At 56.1% G+C, this 24,612-nt stretch overlaps 2 protein-coding genes across 3 annotated transcripts in view; one reads left to right on the top strand and one right to left on the bottom strand.

The window, feature by feature from the left end:
- Positions 1–610: 610 nt before the first annotated feature.
- On the bottom strand, positions 611–22,747 carry LOC122433567 (basic salivary proline-rich protein 2-like). The gene is made up of 10 exons (XM_043456606.1): positions 22,626–22,747; positions 22,366–22,521; positions 16,876–16,947; positions 16,342–16,617; positions 5,621–5,767; positions 4,665–4,810; positions 1,782–1,912; positions 1,426–1,592; positions 764–1,327; positions 611–680 (listed from the first exon to the last, which is right to left on the bottom strand). The coding sequence occupies exons 1-10, from the start codon at positions 22,745–22,747 to the stop codon at positions 611–613; spliced, it is 1,851 nt and encodes a 616-aa protein (XP_043312541.1).
- Positions 773–24,612, top strand: part of CLIP2 (CAP-Gly domain containing linker protein 2) — a 75,248-nt gene continuing 51,408 nt past the window's right edge. Inside the window, exons 1-2 of one of the 2 annotated variants that reach the window (XM_043454889.1) lie at positions 773–1,105; positions 22,736–22,925. In XM_043454889.1, the coding sequence (XP_043310824.1) occupies positions 22,802–22,925 (124 nt within the window). In that variant the 5' untranslated portion in view covers positions 773–1,105; positions 22,736–22,801. The remainder of the gene's footprint in view (positions 1,106–22,735; positions 22,926–24,612) is intronic. The other variant, XM_043454890.1, reaches the window with a different exon arrangement.

The following is a 24,612-nucleotide window of genomic DNA, read 5'->3' as shown; positions in this document are numbered from 1 at the left end:
AGAAAGGGGCAAAGGCATTGAGGTTAGCGCCTTGAGGGGTAAAGGAAAGAACAAAATGCAGAGACCAACCACAGCCAGGCACCTATGGGTGCTGGGATCCAGCTCCGTCTCACCCTTCGGCTGCCACTTAGCCTCTGCCCTTGACTTCCCCCGGGGTGGAGGGGTAGGCGGGTAACTGCCAGTCCTCAGACATTTCGGGAGACAGCTCCTGCCTTGGGAGGATGGTGCAGGGTTCGATCTGTACCTCGGGGACCACTGTTTCCAAACAAGCGTTGGAAGCAAATCACCAAGACTCCTGTGCCGTTTGTCCCCATCCGTTTTGGCCTCAAGACCGTCCAGGAAGACCTGGAGTTTGTAGCTCCGCTACACTGTCACCTCCTCATCCTGTCCACTTGAAACGTCACCTCCCCAGTGAAGCCTTCCCGGAAACTCCAGAAACCTCCCCAGTCCTCTCCGCAGCTTCTACCTCTCTCAGGGGTCTGGGACATCCTTGTGAGCCGAGCAAGGCTGAAGGATGCTCTCTTCCGTCACACACGATGGAAGCGCCGATGGGTGCCCGGCGCCGAGGTGCGGGGCTGGCACGCCTCGGACTCCCAGCCACTGACCGCCTCTAGGAGCCGGTGGACGAGGTGCCGGGGCGTTTTCCGCCCGCCCGCCCCCTTGCGGCGCGGCGCCGCAGCCTGAGAAACGCGAGGCCGCGCGAGCGCCCGCCTGACCCCCGCCGCGCCAGGCCCCGCCCTCCCGCGCCCGCCCCAGCGCCTGCCCCTTTTGTTCCCTCCCGGAGCCGGGCCGCTCGCTCCGCTCCCGCTCTGCTCGGCTCGGGCTCCGCCGCTGGGAGCGCAGGCGGCGGCCAGGGCTGCCCGGCTCAGCGCCTCCCCGCTTTCCTGCCGCCGCCCAGCCGGCCGCACACGCGGCGCGCGAGGCGCGGACCCGGAGCGCGAACGCGGAACCCCGGTGCCGGGAGGGGCTGCAGGCGGTGGGCAGCGGCGCGCGGGGAGGGGGAGCCGCAGCATCCTCTGCCCCCGCCGGTGCCCCGGCGCCGGGAGAGGACGGGGGTCGGGCGCCCCCGCCGCCCGCCGCTCCGCCTGCTGCTGGAGGGGCGAAGGTAGGAACAGCCGGACGAACCCCGAGGGAGGGGGCTCGCCGGGCAACAAAGGACCGAGGGATTGCGGGAGGCGGCGGTAGCCCCGGGCCTGGTCCGGAGCCGGGCGGCCGACCCGGAGGCATTGTCGGGGCGTGAGGGGAGGCCGAAGGGGTCGGGGCCCGGCGGGTGGGCGTGAGCGGGAGCTCGTTCTGGGTGCACCCCCCGCCCCAACTTCCCCGTCGCCTGCAAGCGAGGAGGGGGCGCTGCCGGCGTTGGGGAACCCTTCCCGAGCTGCGGGTCCCCTCGGTGGAGGCATCCCGAGCGCCCTCGGTGCCCCTAACGGGGTTTCGGCACAGATGCTAGGGAGCCGCCCGTCGCTCCTTCCAAGGGCAGCGCTGGGCGGCTGGACGCGCCGCAGGGCTCTGGGCTCCCAGGCCCCGCGCGGGGGATGGGGAGAGCTGAGCCTGGTGGGCGCGGCCACACGGCCCTTCTTCTCCAGACCCGGGGTCTGGGAGGACACGGAGCCCCCGCCCGACGGGCTGTGGCCGCCTGGCCAATGCCCTTTGCAAAACTTGGTTAAAGTGCATGGCGCAGGGGGAATAGAAGGATGAGGTGGGGCGTCTTCCCGCAGGGGTGCCCCCCCCCCCCAGGCTGGCGCTGGTGGCTGGTGAGGCAGCACATTTTCTGCCCTCCCTACGGGGAGGGGCCCTGACCGCCCCGAGGATGCTACAGCTGGGCCTCCAGGGCCCGCCCGTTTGGGTCCTTTAGGCGGGGCCTGGGCGGGGCAGGGTGCCCACTGGGCACTGCCACGCAAGCCCCAGCCCCACCCTGGATAAGAGGGGGCACCTGGGGGGAGGTCACCCACCCAGCTGCGAATTCCCCAACCTCTGATTTGCCGCCTCTTCCCTTCTGGGTGAGAAGTGGGAGGTCCAGTTTTGGGGGGGTGGGGGCGCTGCCCTCGCTGCTGTGAGATGCCCAAGGCAGGCTCATGGGGGACGGTGCTGGCCTAGGGATAGCAGGCAGAGGAGGAGGAGGGTGCTGGGAGGACCACGTGGGGGCAAGACTCCGCACCAGTTGTAACGTAAACAATGAGCCCTTCATTCATCCAGCTGCAGTCACCTGGGCAGCACTGCCTGGGGCTGGCGCAGCACTGCCCCCATGGAGCACAACCCAGCAGCATTGGTGGAGCACAGTGATTGGGGGAGCTGGGAGCACACCTGGAGGAGGGGGTGGGTGGAGCAGGAAGCTTGGCAGAGCCCAGCATAGAAGTTTGCTGCCATGATCCCAAAGGCGGGGGCTCAAGGGAGAGGAAATAGCGTGGGCAAGGGGTGGGAGTCAGAAACAGAGGCAAGAGACTGGGCGGCTGGTGGGTCAGAAGAGCAGCAAAGGGCTTGGGTGACTGGGGCATGACGCCCTTCTCCATAAGCCCAGGATGCCTTGGCATCTGCAGTCCTGGCCTGGGAGGGATGGTGGGACTGGTGGAGGGGAGTTTCAAAGGCAGAAGAGTCTGGCGGAGGAGAGCTGGGGGGAGCCTTAGCAAGCAGGACTGTACACCTGTGGGTCCCCAGGTGCAGCCGGCAGGCTGGGAAGGAGGTGCCTGGAATTCCGTGCCCAGAGCCTGAAGTCCCAAGTGAGGAACCCACTCGCAGAGGCAGCAATCCGTTTTCAGCATCTGCTCTCCCCTCTGGCAATTAAGTTTGACTGCTGGAGCCTGGCAGCCTGGGTTCAAAGCCCAGCCCTGCCACTTACTAGTTGTGTGACCTCAGACAAGTCGTGATACCTGTCTCTGCTTCAGTTTCCCCATCTGTAGCATGAGGATACTCAAGGTGACTACCTTTTAGGGCTGTTGAGAGAATTGGATGGATAGATAAATGTGTGCGAAGCGTGTGTACTGCAGTGGAGAGAATGCCTGGTGTTTGCTGTCACTGCTGTCAGGGTGGCCCTTCAGCCTCCATCTACACCCACGAGTGGCCCGGCCCGTCCCCTCCCCAGCTGCTTGTCCACTGTCAGGCAGTCCTGCCAGTTAGCCTTGCCCCAGCCCCTGCTGTTCTCTGCCTCAGCGCAGCCTCCTCCCTGGGCTGTTCTCTGTTATGGTCCAGCCTCCCTTGGTGATGCCATTCTTGCTCCCTCTGCTCCGGCCCACGAGGTGGGGGACAGTTTCCTCTTGACCCTTCTGTCCCTAGAGCTGCCACCCTAAAGATCGATCCTGCCTTCTTGGTGCCATCTCCCCCCACCTCTGCTTCAGCGCCCAGAGGAGAGAAGCTGTATTCTTGACGCTCCTGGTTCCCTGTTATCTTAGTCTGAGCGGTTCTAACAAATGACTGCAGACTAGGTAGCTTTAAACAGCCCATTTACTTCTCGCATCTCTGGAGGCTGGAAGGCTGAGATCCACGTGTCAGCATGGTTTGGGTGAGGACCCTTTTCCGAGTTGCACTTATTTTTGTGTTCTCAAGCTGTAGAGGGGCTCGGAGCTCTGTGGGGTCTCTTTTGCAAGGGCACTAATCCCATTCATGAGCACTCCACCCTCCTGACCTAATCACCCAAAGGCCCCACCTCCTAACACTGTCTCCCTAGGGGATAGGATTTCAACTTATGAAGCTGGAGGAGGGAGGTCACCTTCAGACCAAAGCACCTGCCTAGTGGGCTTTGGGGAGAATGTCAGCCTTTGTTTAGGTTAAAAAACAGCAACAACAAGGCATACTGAGTGCTTACTCTGCCAGGAACTGTTTGAAGCTCTTTGAATGCGTGTCTTAGTTTGTAGATATCTTGATAACATTGCTTACATTTTATGGATGAGGAATTCAAGACGTGGAGAGGTTTCCCTGTTTGCCCTCCACGGATTTACATTTATTTATTTATTTTGCTGCTCCGGGTCTTAGTTTCAGCGTGCAAGCTCTTTAGTTCCCTGACCAGGGATCAAACCCGAACCCTCTGCATTGGCAGCTTGGAGTCTTAGCCACTGGACCACCAGGGAAGTCCCTCTGTGCATTTATTGAGCACCTGCGGTGTGCCTGGATGACAGAACTTCCTTCCACCACCCCACCCGCCCACCTATCTGGTTCACTTCCTGAAAGCGAGGTTTTTGGCCATGACTTCCTCAGACACCTCCATCCCGAGGCCTCAAGTTCAAAGTCCAGACCCTCTTTGGCTCTCAGGGCCCGCTCCCAACTGGCAGGGCCCTGCCTTTTATATACCCAGGGCCTCACCTTTTATAAACTGTCTAGTGACCTGGGCTTGATGGGCAGGCCTGGCCTTGAGCTGGGAGAAGGGGGAGGGCCCCCGACACCTCTCTTTGGATTATTCTGTTGCTTTAAACAGGGACCGCCTCCAATTAGGTTAAGTGAAAGGGGAGTTGAGAGGAAAGGAACTTTGCAGGAAACAATTGCAGGCGGCCTGGCTCCCCCAGGACCCGGGAAGCCGGCAGGCAGCCCCTCCTCCGGCCTTCCTCTCTCTGGATTTCATTTGCTGTCCTCTCCCGGTGCCTCTGTCGCGGCTCCTCTCTCTGAGTTGCTGGCGTGGCCGCCCTGAATGGTGGCTTCAGCTGGAGACCACAGGACCACCCCCCTCAGTCTCTGGGTACCGGAGAGCCGGGTGGGCCCAGCTTGGGTGAGGGCGCCCACCCCATCTGCTGGGCTGCTGGAGGGCAGGCCGTGCTGTCTCTGGGTCTGTGGGTGGGGGGCAGGGCTGGGCACAGTTGGTACGGGGTTATGAGGTGGGGTGTGTGGGCTGCAGGGAGGACAGGGGAGTGGGGGGCTCGCCATCCCTGGGAGCCCACTGCAGGCCTCCCCACCCGGGCTTGGGGCCCAGGACAGGCTCCCCTTCAGCACCAGGGGACCGGGGTCGGGCGGGGGGCAGGTGCCAGCAGGGGACCCACCCCATCCCATCTCTCCTTTCCTTGCCGGGCCTACAGAAACAGTAACACAGAGCTCCTGTTTTTAGAGGAAATGCTTCAGAATGATAATGAAACATTTCCCCTCTGAATAGAAAGTAGAGCATAGCAGGTGGTTTTGATTAACGAGGCTTGAGTTTGGGGCCACGTGCACTTACTGGCTGCCGACTTCACGGAGCGCCCTGGCTTTGACCCTGGAACGTACCTCTGACTTCAGTCGCAGCCCAGAGAGATGCTCGCCCCTCATTCACTTCCATCTTCGCCTGTTCGGTCTCTTCACCGAGAGAGGGGAAATCTGGGGCTCAGGATGAGGGCCTGGTTTTCCAATCTCTCATCCCTAAAGGAGGTGATGCAGGGCTGATCTGCTCCTCCTCACCCCCAGGCTGGCCTCAGCTCCCCTCCCGGGTGCCCCAGCCTCACTCTCCAGCATCCAGCGTGGTGGGTGGGAGTGGGTGATGGCTGAGCGGAAGCCAGCCCCTCAGCGTGGAGGGAGCAGAATGCACCGTAGTTTCAGAGCCTGCCTTCAAGAGGCGTTTGCCAAATCAGGAAGATGTAAGCCCCCTTCCTGAAAGTATAAATGACATCAGTACCTTTATGGAACATTTTGAAGGCCAGAGTAGAAGAGCCTCCATGCTCAATGGGGTCACTGCCCCCGAGAATGGTTCAAGTCCCCGAGGGTGACTCGGAGGCAGGGCATGGCGTGGGTGGGATGGCCGGGGGGGCTTTCAGGGGGAAACAGGACTGCGTTGTGTCCTGAAGGATGGGCAGACTCGGGGTCGATAAGGAGCGCCTTCCTGAGGGGCAGAGAGAGAGAAAAGTGAAGGAGAAGTTTGGAGGCAGAGGGGCATTGAGTGTCCGGCCTGGGGGCTCAGTATGGAGCCCACCACTCCAGGCCCACTGTGAGGTCAGGCATCTGGTTGTAGGACCCTCCCTGTGATAAAGGAGGAAATGACATTAGGTGTTTTCTGATTTTTTTTTTTGCTACCTTGTATCCTGATTTTGGGGGCTTCCCAGGTGGGACTAGTGGTAAAGAACCCGCCTGCCAGTGCAGGAGACATAAGAGATGCAGGTTCCATCCCTGGGTCGGGAAGATCTGGAGGAGGGCATGACCACCCACTCCAGTATTCTTGCCTGGAGAATCCCATGGACAGAGGAGCCTGGCAGGCTACAGTCCATAGGATCGCAAAGAGTAGGACTCGACTGAAGCGACTTGGCACACACACACATGCGTGGCAGATATCCTGATTTCGCTCCTGCTGTTCCCTCTTCTGCTGTAGACTGTTCCCTGCCTAAGTTCATCTGCTTGTAGATTCACTCGCTCAGCCCACATTCAGCTTCTCTCTGACCGAGGGCTGCGCTGGGCCCTGGGAACGCAGAGCGGAGGAGAGGAGATGCCCAGAAGGGTCTCCTGTGTTCTTTGTCCAATTCCAGAAAGGACTCGAGGTGATTGACAAAGATAAACGCAGTCTAACAAGATGGAAAAGACGTGAGACAATCGGGGCAGGGGCAGCCTGGGTTAGCAAACATCAGATGAAGCCGGAGGGGCTGCGGCACCTTCTATTGGTAGTAATTTGACCCAGCTTTCTAGGAGCCAGATCCAGGGGACATAAAGAGTTTGGAGTGGCTTCGCATTGTCACATTATCTTGTGTAAGCCCCTGCTATATATAACATGAAAGCCTGAGTGAGGGGCAGCAGGTCCTGGGAGGGAGTCTGGCAGAGGGAGGGGAGGACTGCAGCCGCCTTGTGATCTTAATAACCCTCCTCCCGGAGGCTTCTTAGCAGCAGCTGCAGGGGAGCCGAGAGCTGGGGCTGATGCTCACAGCCAGTCCCCTCCACGAGGGCCTGGTGGGCTCTAGGGGAAGGGGTGAGACCCCAGGAACCAGGAGCCCAACTGGTCCCTGCTGGAGAATCCCCATCCTGCGAGGGTGCCAGGGAATCTGTGATACAGGGGTGTGCAGAGAGCTTCGGACACACCTGCTGGGCCCCAGGACTTGGCTAAAGGATGGAAGAGGGGTGAAGGGCTTCCCAGGTGGCGCTAGTGGTAAAGAGCTCACCTCCAGCGCAGGAGGCATAAGAGATGCGGGTTCGATCCCTGGGTCGGGAAGATCCTCTGGAGGAGGGAGTGGCAACCCACTCCAGTATTTTTGCCTGGAGAATCCCATGGACAGAGGAGCCTGGCAGGCTGTAGTCTATAGGGCCGCACAGAGTCGGACACGACTAAAGCGACTTAGCATGCGCACGGGAGAGGGGTGAGAACATTTCGGCATAGCAGGCAACTGGCTGGGGTGTCTTCAGGAGCAGGGAGAATCTCAGGGAAGCTGGAGCTCAGGGCGCTGGGTAGAAGGAGCCCAGGAAACAGGCCAGAAGCAGGAGGGAGCTGGCAGACACGTTGTGGACTGTGGTCTCATCACCCAGGGCCATGGGGTGCCCTCCTGACCTCCTGCTTCAAACTGTGCCCTTGTTCTCCCAACCCAGTGCATGGAGGAGCGTTGGTCTCAGTTCTGAGGAAGTCAAGAGCAGTGGTTAAGGGGGACTTCCCTGGTGGTCCAGTGGTTAAGACTCCATGCTTCCAGTGCAGGGGGCACAAGTTCGATCCCTGGTTGGGGAACGAAGATCCCACATGCTGTGGAGCATGGCCCCAAATAAATAAGTTTTTAAAAAGATCAGTGTTTAAGAGTGTGAACTCCACGGCCGGGGGACCTGAGTGGGAATCTCACCTGCCACTGCTCAGTTGTATCATCCCCAGGAAGCGACCTGCTGGCTCTGGGCTGCAGTTTCCCGGCTAGTAAGTGGAACTCATGACAGCATCTTCTTCACAGGCTTGCTCTGCACAGGTTAATATCTATAAAGGGCTTAGATGTTCCTGCAGCAGAATGAATGTTACAGGTCTGTGATTCCTTGGGCCGAAACAGCTTGGCGGGGGATAGAGCCCCAGCCCACCTGGACTCCTGCACCCAGCACACCACCCAGGTTCACAGTGCAGAGAACAGCTGCGGTGGCCCAGCCCTGGACTGGGGGAGATGCTCAGCAAGTTCTGGTTCATGTTGTTATTGACAGTGATAATAGCCGTGCTGGCTCATGAGAGCCTCTCAGGGCAGCAGAAACTGGTATTCTGAGAGTAGGTGGCAGTCTCTGCTTGATTACCCCCAGTGACAGGGGGCTCACTACCTGATTCTTTGCTTGTTGGACTCACTGGTGAGCAGTGGCTGTGTGCCAGGTGTGCTTGGCTCTGGGATTCTAGAAGAATGTGAGTTGGTCGGAATGTTGAGTTACTCCTCTCTCTCCTTTCCAGAAATCACTCCAAGCTGGCCAGTGAGCGTGGCCATAGGGTGTAACAAGCTGCCATGGGCCTCCAACTCAACATGAGAAGGATGTTGGAGGTGTGCATGTGTGCATGCTAAGTCACTTCAGTTGTGTCCAACTCTTTGCAACCCTATGGACCGTAGCCCACCGGGCTTCTCTGTCCATGGGATTCTCCAGGCAAGAATACTGAAGTGGGTTGCATGTCCTCATCCAGGAGATCTTCCCAACCCAGGGATCCAACCTGCATCTCTTATGTCTCTTGCAGCGGCAGACAGGTTCTTTACCACTAGTGCCACCTGGGAAGCTGATGGAGGCAGAGGAGGGCGTTTAATTCATTCATGTATTCCTTAAACATCTTTTGAGCTCCCCTGTGGGTTGGGCGCTGTCCTAGGTACCAAGAGCCTGCAACAAACAAGATATTCTAAGAACCTACCCTTAAAGCTGTTCTCAGTGAGAGAGGCCAGGGATCTTGCCAGTGGATGAGAGGAAGGGATTCTAGCAGAAGGAACAGAGTGTGCAAAGGCCTGGAGATGTGACAGACTGTGCGTGGCTGTGCCTGGACGTTGGTGATATTCCGCCAGAATTTGGTGACTGGGGGGGCCTTGATGGGGAGTGCCTACCTGGAAGCAATAAAAGAAAATACAGACTTTGAGGGCTTGTTAGTCACTGACCTCACCTCTGGGGCCACTAAATTATGCCGCGCCTCCCCCGTTCTTTGCACCGCCCCCCACCCCCCATCAGCAGCCCTGGCTGGCCCTTCAGAGGTGTAAGTGGTACCCATGGACCCCTGGTTGGTTCATCCCTTCTCCACGCCACCCACATCTCTGAACGCCACCTGGCCGTTCATCGTGGGCCCTGATTAGTGTCCCCTCCTCTCATGTGGGTGAGGAGCCAGGCTCTGACCTCAGCGGGCTCAGCCTCCCCCTACCCCCTGCCTACAGGGGAAGGCCTGGGAGTGAGAGGATGCTGGGATGGGAGTCAGCGTGCCTTCTTTAGGGAAGAAAGCTGGTGCTGGAAGCCTATTGAGCACAGAAACCCTCGGTGCCAGGTCCTGGGAGCTGGAGCCCATGGGGCTGGAGCCTGCCTGTCAGCAGTCCACAGGCCCTGGGGGGAGTCAGATGCGTCAGTGGGTCCAGATGGTTAGGTGCTGGCTGGGGTCATCCGCAGGGTGGGGAGGCCCCAGAGCAGTAGGGACCACACCTGGTGTGATGATCTGGGCCTGCCTGCCTCCTCCACTCCTGCTGCCACTCGCCCCAAGCCCAGGGAATTGAAAAAACAACAAAAGCCTTTTTGTTGAAGTACAGCGTCCATACAGACAAGTGTGTTTATCATGAGTGTAGTATTTTGTTCAATTTCCTCAAACTGAAATACCTGTGTAGCACTCAAAGCCAGAATCAGAACCTGCTAGCTCCCCCAGAGCCCCTCTTGTTTTTCCTTCTGGTCCACACCCCTGACCCAAGGGTGACCCCTTCCCCGATTTCTGGCACCATCAGTACATTTTTGCCTGCCTTTGCGCTTCTTTTTAAAAACTTTATTTACTCATTTTTGGCTGCACTGGGTCTCCGTTGCTGTGTGCGGGCTTTCTCTAGTTGTGGCGGCGAGCGGGGGCTACTCTCTAGTCGTGGCGCGTGGATTTCTCATTGCCGTGGCCTCTTTTGCAGAGCACGGGCCCTAGAGCATGCAGGCTTCCGTAGCTGCGACTCACAAGCTCAGTTGCCAGGCAGTATGTGGGATCTTCGCGGACCAGAGTTCGAACTGGTGCCTCCTGCATTGCAAGGGGGATTCTTAACCCCTGGACCAGCAGGGAAATCCCTAACCTCCCTTTTTTTTTTTTTTCCCGACCTTCCTTTTAAATGGAAGCATATGATCAAACCTTAAGCACGTTCACAGCCGCCCTCTTTCACTCGAGATTCACAAGGTTCACACATATTGTTGCATTTGTGTTTGTACAAATACACATATTTGTACATTCACGCATATTGTAGTTGTAGTTCGCTCATTCTCATTGCTGTGCTTCATTCCGTTGTGAGTAAACAACCACTTATTTACTCACTCTGACGGTGATGTATATTTGGGTTATTTTCAGTTCGGGGATATTGGGGATAGTCCCTGCCTCCTGGTGCATGTATGTACACTTTTCTGTGGCGACATAGCTCGGAATGGGCTTCTCGGGTAGCTCTAGTGGTAAAGTGCCAACGCAGGAGACATAAGAGATGCCGGTTCGATCCCTGCGTCGGGAAGATCCCTTAGTAGAGGGCATGACAACCCACTCTAGTTTCTTGCCTGGAGAATTCCCATGGACAGAGGAGCCTGGCAGGCTACAGTCCTGGGGTTGCAGAGTCAGACACGACTGAAGTGACTGAGCATGCATTCACACATAGCTAGGAGTGGGATTGCTGGGTCACGCTCAGCTGCGGTGTGTAACTCCAGACTGTTTTCCACATTGCTTACACCAATTTCCACTTGTACTAGCAGTGCACGAGCATTCCAGATATTCCACATCCTCACCAACACTTGGGGTCCATGCTTCCTTTTTATACATTCCAGTGGATGTAGTGTTGTCATGGTGACTAATGAAGGTGAACTTCTTTTCATCTGTTTATTGGTCATTCAAATACCCTTTTCTGGGGTGAAGTGCTTGGTCACGTCTTGTTGAGTTTTTTCTCACTTGATTTGATGAATTTTTTCCATATTTTGAATAGGAATCCTTTGCAGAATACAGGCCATTACAAATTCATTCTCTCTCTCTCCTTCCCCCTAACCCCAGTGGTATCATTTGGGTCACAGAAGCATATTGTCCAGTTTGTCCATCTCTCCCCTTTCAGCACTTCCTGTGTTGAAATCTCTGCCTTACTCCAGCGGTAGGCAGATCCTCTTTCATGTCTTCTAAAAACTGTATTGTTTTACCTTTCACGTTCAGATCCTGCCCTCTGTCTGGAGCTGATTGTCGTGTATGATGTGAAGCAAGCGTATTAGTTTCCTGTGGCTCTTATAACAAATGACCACAAACTCAGTGGTTTAAAACAACACAGATGTATTATCTTACACTTCTGGAGGTCAGAAGTCTGACATGGATCTCACCAGGCTGAAATCATGATGTCAGCAGGGCTGCATTCCTTCTAGGAATTGTAAGGAAAAATCTGTTTCTGGAAACCTTTTCCAGCTTCTTAGAGGCCACTTGCATTCTTTGGCTGTCAGCCCCTGCCTCCATCCTCAAAGCCAGCAATGTCAGACCGGGTCCTTTGCAGGCAGTCATCTCTCTGCCTCTGTCTCTCCTGCCTCCCCTTTCCACCTATAAGGACCCTCGTGATTACATTGAGTCTGCCTGGATCATTCAGAATAATCTTTTCCTCTCAGGTCAGCTGATTAGCAGCTTAGTTCTATCTGCAGCCTTAATTCCCTTTTGCCACATAAACTGAAATATTCACAAGGACCAGGGTGAAGCCATTATTCTGCCAGTCACAGAAAGGATCATGGGGTTTTTTGGTTATTTTTTTTTTTCCCCCTCTTGGCTATCCATTTGATCCAGCACCACTTATTGTAAAGACTCTCCTTTTGCTTAAGGGTGTTTTTGAGTTGCTTGTGCAAATCCCAATGCCAGGGAGGAGGCCCAGCACGCTGGGTTGGGAAGGAGAACCCAGGAGATGGGTGGCTCTCCTGCAGCTGCCCTGACTTAGATGGGTTAGATGGAGCTGCCATGGAAACCAGAAGGGAAGGAGGAAGTAGTGAAAGACGACTGGATCAGCATCCTGGCCGGGGAGGCAGGATACCAGAGCCCGTTCCTTCCTGTTGCCCTGATGGCTGGGTGACCTCGGCAGCCCCGCCCTCCCCCGTGACTCCAATTCTGTCTTATCCCAAGGACCTTCTTGCCCAGCACAGCTCTTCTTCATTTGGGCAGTTGTCTGTTACTGTCCTGTTCACTTCACATTTCTGCCCTGGGCCTCAGTTTTCCCATCCCGTGAAATGGGAATAAAGGTGGGTCAGGGGGCAACTAGCCCTTCTCTTTGGGCCTGATGGGGGTCCCCATCCAGCAGAGTCAGGCTAATGCCTGCCCAGTGTCCCAGACCAGTGGCGGGAGGGTCCAAGCTGTCTGGTCACTGAGTCTGGGGGCGTGGCCACACAGCTAGGGCTGGGGTTCTGGGGCCAGGGCTGTGCCCTGGTTCTGAGCATGCCAGCTGCGTGTGTGTGTAATGCAGGGAAGTATATCCACATTCCTTCCCCTCACTGGACTGGCAGGGCAGGGAGGGGAAGCCCTGATCCCCTTTGCTGGGAGACAGGATCTGAACTCCAAGCCCAAGGGAAGATGGCCACACCCCAGTCTGTCCAGCTCAGAGAGGACTGACAGGCTGGCCGTTCCCAGAGCTCTGCAGTCGCCCTGGTAGTGGGCAGGACAAGGAAGCTACTGACTTACAAATTAAGAATTGCAGCCCCAGGCTCAGGGGCGGTCAGGATGGCAGGATGGCAAGCAGGTGGGACCACATCCCGGCCTTCTGAACTCAGCCCCTGCTTGTGTCTCCCCCTGAAGGTACCAGGGAGATGGGGAGTTGACCAGGGCTCTTAGGTCCGCCTGTCCTTCCGTCCTCAGTCCTGTGGGTGCTCCTGCCCTGTCATCTCCCCAGCTTCGTCCTCTCTCCCCGCTCCTTGAAGCCACATCAGCTGGTTTAGCCTGGGTTCCCACCCTAGCGCAGCTGTGAGGCTTGGGCTGGGTCCCTTCCGCACATTTTGAATGGCTGCCAGGCATCCCCAGGGCAACTTGGACCCCAGACAGGGCCCACCACTACCCCATCCTTCCTGGAGTGTCCTGCCGCCATGTGCCGGCGGCCATGTGAATGTTGGGCTGTGGTCCCTGCCGACCGGGTGATGGGTGTGGGGCGGGGGGCACAGGCAGATAGACTCCACCTCCCCGGCCCTCCCAGGCTTCAGGGGCGGCTGCTGTGAGCTGGCAGGACTCGCAGGGAGGGTGCCTCACTCTCCACTTGACCGTGGGGATTCCAGCTTCACCACTGGCTGAAATTTCCCGAGCCTCGGTCACATGCAAACAAATGGGCCTCCTTCCCCAGCAGGATGGGATGGGTACCGGCTGGGTGGAGGCTCATGGGGGTGGTGGTCACACTGGATTTGGGGGTTTGGTAGCACTGGGGTTCTAATGCAAGTGTGAGTGTTGGGGTGCCAAGTGGGGCAGGGCTGGGAGCACTCATACCATGCTTGTATAAGGGCCCACCATTTGGAGCCTGGGATTAGCACCTGGGGTTCACTCTGTTTGGGACCTGCCCCCCATTCCTCTTGGTGGGTGTGCATGAGGGGGTGGAAACTGTTTTCTCTCCCTCTCTCCTTGTGTCTGTCTTTAAAAAAAAATTTTTTTTAATTTAAAAAGTATTTTGAGGGATTTCCCTAGCAGATCAGTGGTTAAGAATCCACACTTTTATTGCAGGGGGCATGGGTTTGATCCCGGGCTGGGGAACGAAATCCTGCATGCCTCACCAGGCAGCCTAAATATAAATAAAAATAAATTTTTAATGTTTTGAAATATTTTTAGGCACTCAAAAGAATAGACAGGGCACAGTGAATTCCCATGTACAGTATGCAGGACTGAAAGAAGCAAATCTTACAAATACTAATGAAGCAGGAATTGTGTGTGGTGGTCCAGTGGCTAAGACTCTGCACTCCCCAATGCAGGGAGGCCCAAGTTCGATCTCTGGTCAGGGAACTAGGTCCCACATGCCTCAGCTAAAAAGATCCCGCATGCCACAAGGAAAATTGAAGATTGAGAGTGCTGCATCAAAGACCCAGCTCAGCCAAATAAATAGTGAAAAGTGAAAGTGTTACTTGCTCAGTCATGTCTGACTCTTTGCAACCCTACGGACTGTAGCCCACGAGGCTCCTCTGTTCATGGGGATTCTCCAGGCAAGAATACTGGAGTGCATAGCCATTCCCTTCGCCAGGGGATTTTCCCAACCCAAGGATCGAACCCAGGCCTCCTGAATTAAAAAAAATAGATATGAAGCCCCCACTTGCCCCGCCCGAGTCCCATCCCTCAAGCCACATTTGCTGGGGGCGCTGTGGGTCCGCACCACGGAGGTGCCTCCTGGACGCTCGGCCAAGGTCCGTGGTTGGGTCTCCTCTGCACCCACACGGCTCCCTGCCCCCGCTCCGTCCCAGTGCCCACTGGCCCACTGGTGAGCCCTACCCTGAGGCCTTTCCAGTAACTTGGTATCACCTTGCTCTTTGACTTTGCGCCCATCTGATTGGGTGGGAAGCAGGATCTCCTGGCGGCTTGGATTTGCATTTCCCTGCGGGACTGGGGAGGCCCCACATGTCTCCTCGAAAGCTGGCCCGCTCATGCCCCGCTGTCATCGGGTGCCCTCAGCTCGGTGCCCGGGGTCCCTTTCTTCTTCCCCTCCAGCCCCTGACCCTGCACACCGGGTGGGTGCCCCAGACCCTCATCACTTCACACCTAGCGTGTCCCCAGATGAGTGCCCCCGCCCTCGCCCCAGCCCCTCCCTCCTCCCAGGTCCCTCCCGGCGTTGACTCGCCTGCCTCCCGCCATCCTTTCCTTAGCCCTCCCTACCCCACCTCCTCCCACCCCCCACCGCTGTTTGTCACCTGCTTAGCATCTGTCCCCTCTCTGTCCCCTCCAGCCCCTGGAGGGGGCCTCCTGTCTCAGTTCAGGCCTCCTGGAGTCCCTGTCTGTCGCAACAGCCTCCACCCCCCTCATCCTCATCAGCTCCTGGATGTTTCACTGAAATGCTCATCTGGACACAGAGTGAAGTGCGTGAAGAAGAAAAAAAATATATCGTATATTAATGCATATATATATGGAATCTAGAAAAATGGTACAGACGAACCTTTAGGGTAGGAATAGAAACGCAGACGTGGGGAATGGCCGTGTGGCCAAGGTGGGCAGGGGAGTCTGGGGCAGATTGGGGGAGTGGCATTGACATGTGTCCACTGCTCAGTGTAAAACAGCTGGGGAAGGGGCTTCAGGATGGAGGGGACACGTCTACCTATGGTCAGTTCGTATTGATGGATGGCAAAAACCATCACAATATTGTAAAGTCATTGTCCTCCGATTAAAATCAATAAATAAAAATAAATCGCTAGTGGGAAGCTGCTGTGTATAGCCCAGGGAGCGCAGCCTGGTGTTCTATGCTGATCTGGAGGGTGGGATTGGCAGGGGGTGGGAGGTTCAAGAGGGGAAGGATACATGTATCCTTTACTTTGTTGTACCACAGAAACTAACACAACATCCTAAAGCAGTTATACTCCAATAATACAATTAAAAATATTCTTCAAAGGTGTAGAAAAATGAAACAGAGCAAAAAACTTTAAAGGGTTGATTAGAAATTCTCTGCATCGTATATACATACTTGACGTAATAAAACTGATTTCTTTGTGCCTTCCAAGAAAAAAAAAAAAAAGCCCATGCAAACGGTTGGATTCTTTGCTTGATGTCTTCCCTGGTGCTTTATCCCTTCCCCGCCCGCATCCCAGTGTCCGGGCACCACTGGGAGACCCTCACCCCACCCCCACCCCCCGCCAGCCAAGTGTCCCTTTCAGTCTTTGGATACCCCTCACCCCCGCCCCACTTTAAGCACTCTAAATCCTCAGCTGCTTGGTCGGCCTGGCAGGGTGGGGTCTGTGCCCCGCAGTTTCCCCAGCCTGGCCCCCAGCCCCACCCCATGCTCCCGGTTACAGCACGCTTCCTCCCCTCCCCCACCCCACCCATGGCATTGTTGTGGTCTCCAGCCTTTGGGTTTGCGGTGAGTGGGCAGGGGGCCACACTGAGTCCATCTCTGGCTGCCACGTGGCTCAGAAGAGCAGGGGGAGCTTGGGCACCCAGGCCGCGGGGATCCGTGGGGTGGGGAGGAGGCGCAGCACCCCCCCCCCCCCCAGCCACCTCTGTTGGGCGGAGGGGGAGGGTTGCCCTCCAGCAGGAGACCCCAGGTTGCGGCTGATGGCTGAGCTGAGGTCTGGTCCTGGGAGACCACTTCCTGGTGCCGCCTCCCGCGCTCTCTGGGCGACGCTGGCACGAGGGCATGGGCTTTCCGCTGTCCTATTTGGCACCTTTCCCCGATCTGCCGGGCCGCACCCTGGGCCTCCGATTGGCAGAAAGTTCTTGGGCCCCATTCCTCCTCCCCCGCAAACTGCAGCCGGCCACCCCCGGGGACCGCTGAAATGGAAACCCTGAAATGCAGCCCGGTTTGTCTTCGGTCAATGGCGATTGAAGGCGGCACAAAAGGGGCCTGTTGGTCTGAATGCCGCCCGCCCTCCCCCGCCTCTGCGATGCCCGCCCTGTCGTGGCCCCGGGTCCCAGGAGGCGGCGGGATGTGCGTTCCGCGCCTGCGGAGAACATAACAGAGACCTGATCGTAGAGACGCCGCCCCTTCTGCACAGCCTGTGTGCTGGGCACAGAGGCACCCTCGTGGGGCTGCCTCCGCGGCCTCGCACGTCCGTGCTCCCCACGTGGCAGCAGTGTGCCTTCCCATTTTACAGGTGATGCCGCTGAGGCTCACACCCGGCCAGGGCCCTACAGCTACTCCTGATGGGTCTGGAGTTTGGACTCCGTGACTGAAAGCAATACTTCCGCCCAGGCCTCACCCGTCGGCCGCAGCGTGGTCAGAGGCCAGCATGTCCCCATGTCCCAGCTTTTTCCAAGAAACCCCTCGCTTCCTGTATCCCACGAGCGGGGCTGAGTCATAAAGGGGCCTCCTCCCCCTCTTCCTGTTCCATTTCCCCCTCGCCGCGCGAGGGCGGGGGTGGGGCTGGGGGTGGGCCGCTGGCCTCTCCTCCCCTGACCCCAGCCCTCCGGGGACTGGGTTACACCGCCTGGGTTCTGCTCCCTTCCGCCGGCTTCTCTGGTCTCCTTTGTCAGGGAGGCACGTGGGCGCTCTCCCCAGAGGCCAGGGGTCTCACAAATGTTATTCCAGGCCTGGTCCAGGCAGCGCCGGGAGGCGGGGCCAGACCTGGGTCTGACTCCCGCCCAGCTGCTGAGCTGTCTGTGGCTTTGGGTGCATCTTCGGACTTTGCTGCCCATCGGATGTTCACCTGTAGGATGCCCACTGCCTCACCAGGGCGTATAGTCTGGCACACAGTAGGTGCCTCATTCTGGATGCTCCCGGGTCATCAGGGCCTGGGAGTGCAGGAGGGCGACTATGGGAGCCTCCAGAAGCCTCCCCTGAGAGCAGTATCTCTGGAGATTTGTTGTCCTCTGAGCCACAGCAAATGTGCTGTCCTGTGGGGTTTCTGAATCATGAGCTCTGTGCCAGGCACCGTGCTAAGGCTGGGGTTCCCAGAGAGGAGACTGTGGCCCCACCCAGGGTGGCCCATGGGCTCCCGGGAGGCAGATGAAGATAAGAGAACAGTATCCTCTCTTCTTGGCTCAGTGTGTGATCCTGAAGTCTCTGTGGGTCAAAGGTCCTGGGGGACTTCCTGGAGGAGGCGGCATTGGGCCAAGTGTCTCATATGTGGTTGGAATATGTGAAGTGAAGCAGGTGGGAGAAAAAGGCACAGGCAGAGTCTGGGATGCGAGGAGTGTCAGGTGAGAGGTGAGGAAATGCAGGGTCGTCGTCAGCGAGGCTGGCTGGCGAGGCTGGAATGCCAGACACAGTTTTGATGCCTGGTCCCTGTCTCAGAGGGCAGGCAAGCTAGTGAGCGGACCAGCTCCCTGAAAAGCCGTGGTGTCAGACGACCAGCTGGGCTGATCATTACAAGCCACTCAGTCCTGAAGCTTGGGCCCTGGGGATGTGAGGGGAGCCTCCTGGGCCTGATGATAAGCCAGTGTCATTAACCATTCAAGTGATTCACCAAGCACCTGTAGGCACCAGGCCTACATCAGGACCAAGGATACCCCAGGAAACAAAACAGACTCAAGTCCTGTCCTCAGACAGTAGAGAAATACAAAGCAGGAGAAGGGTGGGCAGGGGTTGTACTCTTCCAAGGGGACATTGGAGCAGGTGCTTGAAGGAGATGAGCAGCACACTGGATGTCTCCAGGCAGAGGCAACAGCATGTGCAAAGGCCCTGAGGCCAGAACATGCTTAGCGTGAGTGAGTGTGGCTGGAGTGGAGTGGGCAAGGGAGGGCTATGGTGGGGTGCGAGGAGGGCCTGGAAGGCCATTTGCACTAACTTCTGTGGGGAGTCTTCAGGAATTTTATTTTTTGTAAATTTAAAAAAAATGTTGAGATCTAATTTACCTACCATTAAATCTATCCATTTTAAGTGTACAGTTTGATGACTTTTAAGATAAACATATGGGTGGGCAGCCATCACCACAGTTCAATGTTAGAATATTTCTACCACCCAGAATGTTCTCTTGTGCCTGTTTGAAGTCAGTCCCTGCCCAACCCCCAGCAACTGGTGATCTTTCTATGTCTGTTGTTTTCAAACAATATGTAGTCTTTTGTGTCTGGTTTCTTTCACTTGGCATAGTGTTTTTGGAGGCTCATTCAATATTGTTGCTTATATCTGTAGTCGGGGACTTCCCTGGTGGTCCAGTGGGGAAGACGCTGCCTTCCAATGCAGGGGGTGTGTGTTCAATCCCTGATTGGGGTAATAAGGTTCCACGTGCCACATGAAGGTGAAAGTGTCACTCAGTCACATCCAACTCTTTGCGACCCCATGGACTGTAGCTCTCCAGGCTCCTCTGTCCATGGAATTCTCCAGGCAAGAAGACTGGAGTGGGTTGCCATTCCCTTCTCCAAGGGACCTTCCCAAACCAGGGATCAAACTTGGGTCTTCTGCATTGCAGGCAGATTTTTTACCTTTTGAGCCACAGGGAAGCCCCAGTGGTCATGCCATATGGCATGGCCAAAATAAAAAAGGATAGTTGGGTTCTGCATCTGCAGGTACGAAGGGCTGACTGCACAATATCATTTTATATGAGGGACTTGAGCATTGTCCCATTTGGGTATCTGCAGAGGGTCCTGAACCAATCCCCTGAGGATGCCAAGGGACCTCTGTGTACTATCGTATAAATGTGTTCACCAGTTGATGGACGTTTGGGGTCTTTCCATGTTTTGTGAATAAGGTCACTATGAACAATTTTTTTTTTAACAAAAGTTTGTATGGATATATGTTTTTATTTCTCTTCGGTGGTTGGGTCATATAGTAGGTGTATATTAACTTTTCAAGAAACTGTCAAAAACTGTTTTCCAACGGGTTTGCACCATTTTTCATTTCTCCCAACAATCTGTTCTGATTATTCTACGTCGTCATCAGTACTTGATATTGTCAGGTTTTCCGATGTTAACCGCTCCGTGAAGTGGGGTCACGTTATGGTTTTGATCCGTTTTACCCTCATGACTGATGATGTTGGTCATCTTTCCACTTGCTTGTTGCTGTTTGCACATCTTCATTGGTGAAGTGGGTATTCAGATATTTTGTTCATTTCGTTTATTAGGTCTTATTAGTAAGTTGTCAAGTGTTCTCTTTTTAAAAACCATCTATTTATTATTTTTGGTTGCACTGGGTCTGTTGCTGTTTGTGGGGCTTTTCTCTAGTTGCGGTGTGAGGGCTTCTCATTGCGGTGGGTTCTCTTGTTGCGGAGCACGGGCTCTAGGGCACGGAGGCTTCACTAGTTGTGGGTGGAATCTTCTTGGACTAGGGATCGAACTGGTGTCCCCTGCATTGGCAGGTGGATCCTCAACCACTAGACCACCAGGGAAGGCCAAGTGTTCTTTATACGTTGGTGATAGATGACATTTATTAGATACATGATTTGTAGCTTGACCCATGCCTAACAGCAAGTAACTCCCGGGGCCCAGAATTCCTGGGGTATTATGTAGCTGGTCAGGTGGTTAGAATGCTGGATTTGGTGGGTTCTGGGGGTGCGGGTGCAGGTCAAGGCTGGCAGGTATGCCTCGCTCCCATCAGCTCACTTGGGCATGTAGGTGCCACCGTTCTGTGGCTCAGAGGAGTTCATTTTCCTCTGCTGTGATGTCTAGCCGCCCTGTGTGAGGAGCTGACTCTTCCCATGGCCGTGCCAGGATGGGCAATAGTGTTGCTGGCTCATCTTGCTGGCCTGAGAGCCATTCTAGGGACACTTTGTATATTCCTGCTGGGAGCGCTGTGGGTCGGTTTCTGTATTAGTCAGAACTTATTTGATTGCGGGTGACGTGCATGTGTGCTCAGTTGCTAAGTCTTGTCTGACTCTTTTCGACCCCATGGACTGTAGCCTGCCAGGCTCCTCTGTCCACGCAGACAAGAATACTGGAGTGGGTTGCCATGCCCTCCTGCAGGGGATCTTCCAGACCCAGGGATTGAACCCATGTCTCTTGCATTGGCAGGTAGATTCTTTACCACTGAGCCTCCTGGGAATCGGTTGCCGGTGTCCCTCAAAGAGAATTAGGCAAAAAGATATAACAATGCCTGTGTGTGTGTGAAGGTTTGTTGGCTGATGTGAGTGAAGGGCTCAAGGGACCACCTTCAGGTTCAGCTGGATCCAGGCCCTCCGAATCCTGGGACTCAGCCCTGCTTTCTCTGTGCTGACGCTGCTCCCTGGCAGGCTCTGCCCTGTGGCAACCCTGCAGCTCCTGGCTTTCATCCCACACCCAGGCAGCCCCGGAACAAGAAGAGCAACTCTTCCCAAAGCTTCCAGCCAGAGTCTGGGCCCTGATGCTCCTTGGGCCACACCACCTTCCTTCAGCTAACCATGGGGCTCTGGCCAGGCCTGGGTCGTGTGTCCACTCTAGGTGTGGGGATTTGGGGTCAGCTCACATAAGTCATATGGGGCTTCCCAGGTGGCACTAGTGGTAAAGAACCCACCTGCCAAGCAGGAGACATGAGAGATGCAGGTTCGATCCCTGGGTCAGGAAGATTCCCTGGAGGAGAGCCTGGCAACCCACTCCAGCATTCTTGTCTGGAGAATCCCATGGACAGAGGAGCCTGGCGGGCTGCAGTCCATAGGGTTGCACAGAGTCAGACACGACTGAAATGACTTAGCGTGCACACATAGATCATATGCATCAAGAATGGAGAAAAGGGGCTCTCCCTGGTGGCTCAGTGGTGAAGAATCCGCCTGGCAATGCAGGGACATTGGTTTGATCCCTGGTCTGGGAAGAACCCACATGCTTTGGAGCGACGAAGCCTGTGCGCCGCAACTATTGAGCCTGTGCTCTAGGGCCCGGGAGCCGCGACTGCTGAGCCCAGGAGCCGAGACTGCTGAAGCCCGCGTGCCCTAGAGCCTGTGCTCCACGACAGGAGAAGCCTGACCACTGCAACTGGAGAGAAGGCCCCCCTCGCCACAACTAGAGAAAAGCTCGAGTGCAGTGATGAAGACGCAGTGCAGCCAAAAATAAAAAATAAATAATAAAATTTTAAAATTGGGGGAAAAAAAAGAATGGAGAAAAGTGTTCTCTAAAAAGGAGCAGTGTTCTATGACCGACAGTGGGATGAAATACGGCGCCCCAGGGAGGGGGGTGATGCTTTCTCCCCAGATCCTCTATCTGTCTGCGGTGCTCTGTATCCCCTCTCCCCACTGGACAGTGGGCCCCCCCAGGCAGAGGCCACGTCCTGCCTGCGGCTCTGGGGGCAGGACAGGGCCCAGCGGGTGGTGAGTGCTCCACGGACACCTCGTACAAGAGAGGGTGTGCGCATAGGGCAGTGGGGATGGGGTAGGGGATGGCAGGCCTGTCCTTTCTGCTTCTCCCCAACCCCCCTGCAGCCAGGCCCATCTTGCTGTTACCCGGTACCCTGGACTGATCACCATGGATACGGGGACTTCCCCTCTCAGGAGTCCCCTTTGTCAGACCCTAGTGCCCTGCATGCCGTGTGCATTGCATCCTTCTCTGCTTAGTCATAAAAGCAGGGAGCTGTAACGGTGGGAGGGCGGGCAGAAGACATGCTGAGTCCATCCTGGTGCGAGTTTGGGGCAAGTATAAGCTCCTCTGTGTGTGGGTGTGTCCCTGCACTAGGGATGGGGTGGGCGGGTGCTGGACTCAATAGCTGGCATGTGGCCTGCGTGGTGAAGCTGGTTGATTAAATTAGATGTTGCTTTGTCCGCCCACATCGAGAAGGATGTGAGCTGTTGGCTAGTCCTAGAGGGTCTGGGGTCCACTGGGGTAACCCGCTGGGTTACCCTGCATGTCAGAACCTGCCGGCCTGTGCTTTGGTGGTGAGAGCCATATTCAGCTGTCGGTGGCCGTGATGACCCACGTGGTCCTGCTCTGGGGCGTCTGGGGTTAACACAGCCAGTGCTGCAGACCCCCAAGACAGCTCACCCTTGATTCTCACCTCCTGGGCCCAGGACCTGGGAAGAGAGAGCGAGCCGGACCCAGAGTCCGGCAGACCAGGACACAAGTCCCGACAACATCTGCTCATGCACAGCCCACACCTGTGAGCACTTCTCTGTACCTCAACTTCCCCATCTGGAAAATGGGGGTGACTATGGTCTCTGCTTCAGGGGCCAGGGGTGTGATGTCATCTGGTGATATGATGTCGTTCCTCCTGTTGTCTGCCCACAGGTGAGTGACCATGGCGGAGAGCACGTGACCGGCACGGACCTTCCGTGCCCACCCAGTGGCACCGCCATGCAGAAGCCCAGTGGCCTGAAGCCCCCCGGCCGCGGGGGGAAGCACTCAAGCCCCATGGGTCGGACGTCCACGGGGTCAACGTCGGCCTCCACCACCGTGGCAGCCACTGGCTCTAAGGAAGGTGCGTAGGGCCGAGGGTGGAGGGGTGAGGGTCTGGGGGGCGGGGGGGCGGGTAGTGGTTCTTCTGGAAGAGCTGAAGGGACTTGAGCCACTTCCTGACCAGCCTGGAGGCCAGTGGCTCCTGGAAGTTCTTCTTGATGTCTGCTCACATCCCTCTGAAAATTAACTAGCAATGGGCAGGGACATGTGCTCTGGCTGCATTGTTCCTTTTGACACCCTTCCAGCTCCAGGAGGCAGATACCGCTGTTGGCTTCCCTCGGGGATGAGGCAGTGGAGGCCCAGGGAGGCATGGCACCTTGCCCACATCACTCAGCCTGGAAAACACAGCCCCATTCACACTCCAGCCTCTGCCCACCTCCCTACCCCCACTCATTCCCCTTCTGGGGTCTGAGATGGTCTCCATCTTCCCACTTCCTTGTGTGTCACGCAGACCCGTTCCCTTTGAGCTTTACTTAGGTAACCTCCTGCGGGTGGGCACAGGGTGCCCGCAGGGCAGGGGTCAGGCTGGGTGCTCTGGCTGGAGGCACCAGCTCTGAAGGCAAATGGGTTTGAGGACAGCTGTTAGCTGTTGGCTTTTTCTGGTGATAAAAGTAAGATAGTCCACTGTGTACTAGTTAAAGTTTGATGCAGGGGTAAAATTGCCAGTCATCCTCTCTAGAGGGAAGTGTTGGGTTGGCCAGAGAATTCATTTGGGTTTTTCCATACAATATAACAGTAAAACCCAAACAAACTTTTTGGCCGACCTGGTATTATTATTTTGGTTTTTATCTTTTTACTTTTTTCTTAGCTGTTTGCAATCATGTTGCATGTACAACCTGAAAATCTGCTTTTTCCCTTTTAACATGATCAAGTGGGTTTTCTCATGTCACTAAAAGTCTCCCATGTCCATCATTTATAAATGGCTGTGGAATATCCTGTTCATTCAACAAGTATAAATCAAGGGCCTGCTCTGTGGATGCAGTCCTAACCGCTGGAGCTCTCGTTTTGAGCAAAACTGGGGTCCCAGCCCTTAGGGGACTGCCGGCCTGGTGGGGGGCAGAGTGCTGAGTATCGTGAGGTCCTGTAACTGGTGCCTGCCATGGTCCTGAAGGTCAGGAAAACCTTCCCTGAGGAGGGCATGTGTGAGCTGAGGTCTGAGGGTGACAGTTTACTAGATGAGGAGGGGAAGGCATTCCAGGCAGAGGGAACAGCACGTGCAAAGGCCCAGTGGCAGAAGGGAGCATGGTGAGTATAAGGGAGGGGGGAAAAAGTGAGTGTGGCTACAATATGACCAGTGGGAAGTGTGCCGGTGACATGGGGGTAGACTGGTTGCGGGGGACACATTGAGGTTATACAGGGAGCTTCACTTCCATCCTAATGGTGGGAAGCTGCTGGGAAGTTTTCAATCAAAAGGAATATGATATAAGGCATTGGGAAATGAGGAGTATGAGATGAGGTTGGGGAGGGCGGCAGAGGTAGGTGATGAAGGGCAGGGGGACTGGGTTTAAGTGTGATGGAACCTGTTAGAAGATGTTATTATAGCAGAGAACATCTGGGTGTTGCTAAGCATCCTTCAATCTTGGAGAGAGGGTGGCAGGGGTTAAGAACGGGATCGGGGAGATGGGTGAGGAGGCATGTGGTCACCCAGGTGAGGTTGCTTGCACTCACTGCCAGGGCTGTGAGAGGTCAAGGGACTGACCACCATGAGT

This window comes from Cervus canadensis, chromosome 32 (assembly GCF_019320065.1).
Source record: "Cervus canadensis isolate Bull #8, Minnesota chromosome 32, ASM1932006v1, whole genome shotgun sequence".
Lineage (NCBI taxonomy): Eukaryota > Metazoa > Chordata > Mammalia > Artiodactyla > Cervidae > Cervus > Cervus canadensis.
Note: the sequence above shows the minus strand (reverse complement) of the source record. Positions and strands in the feature narration are given on the sequence as shown.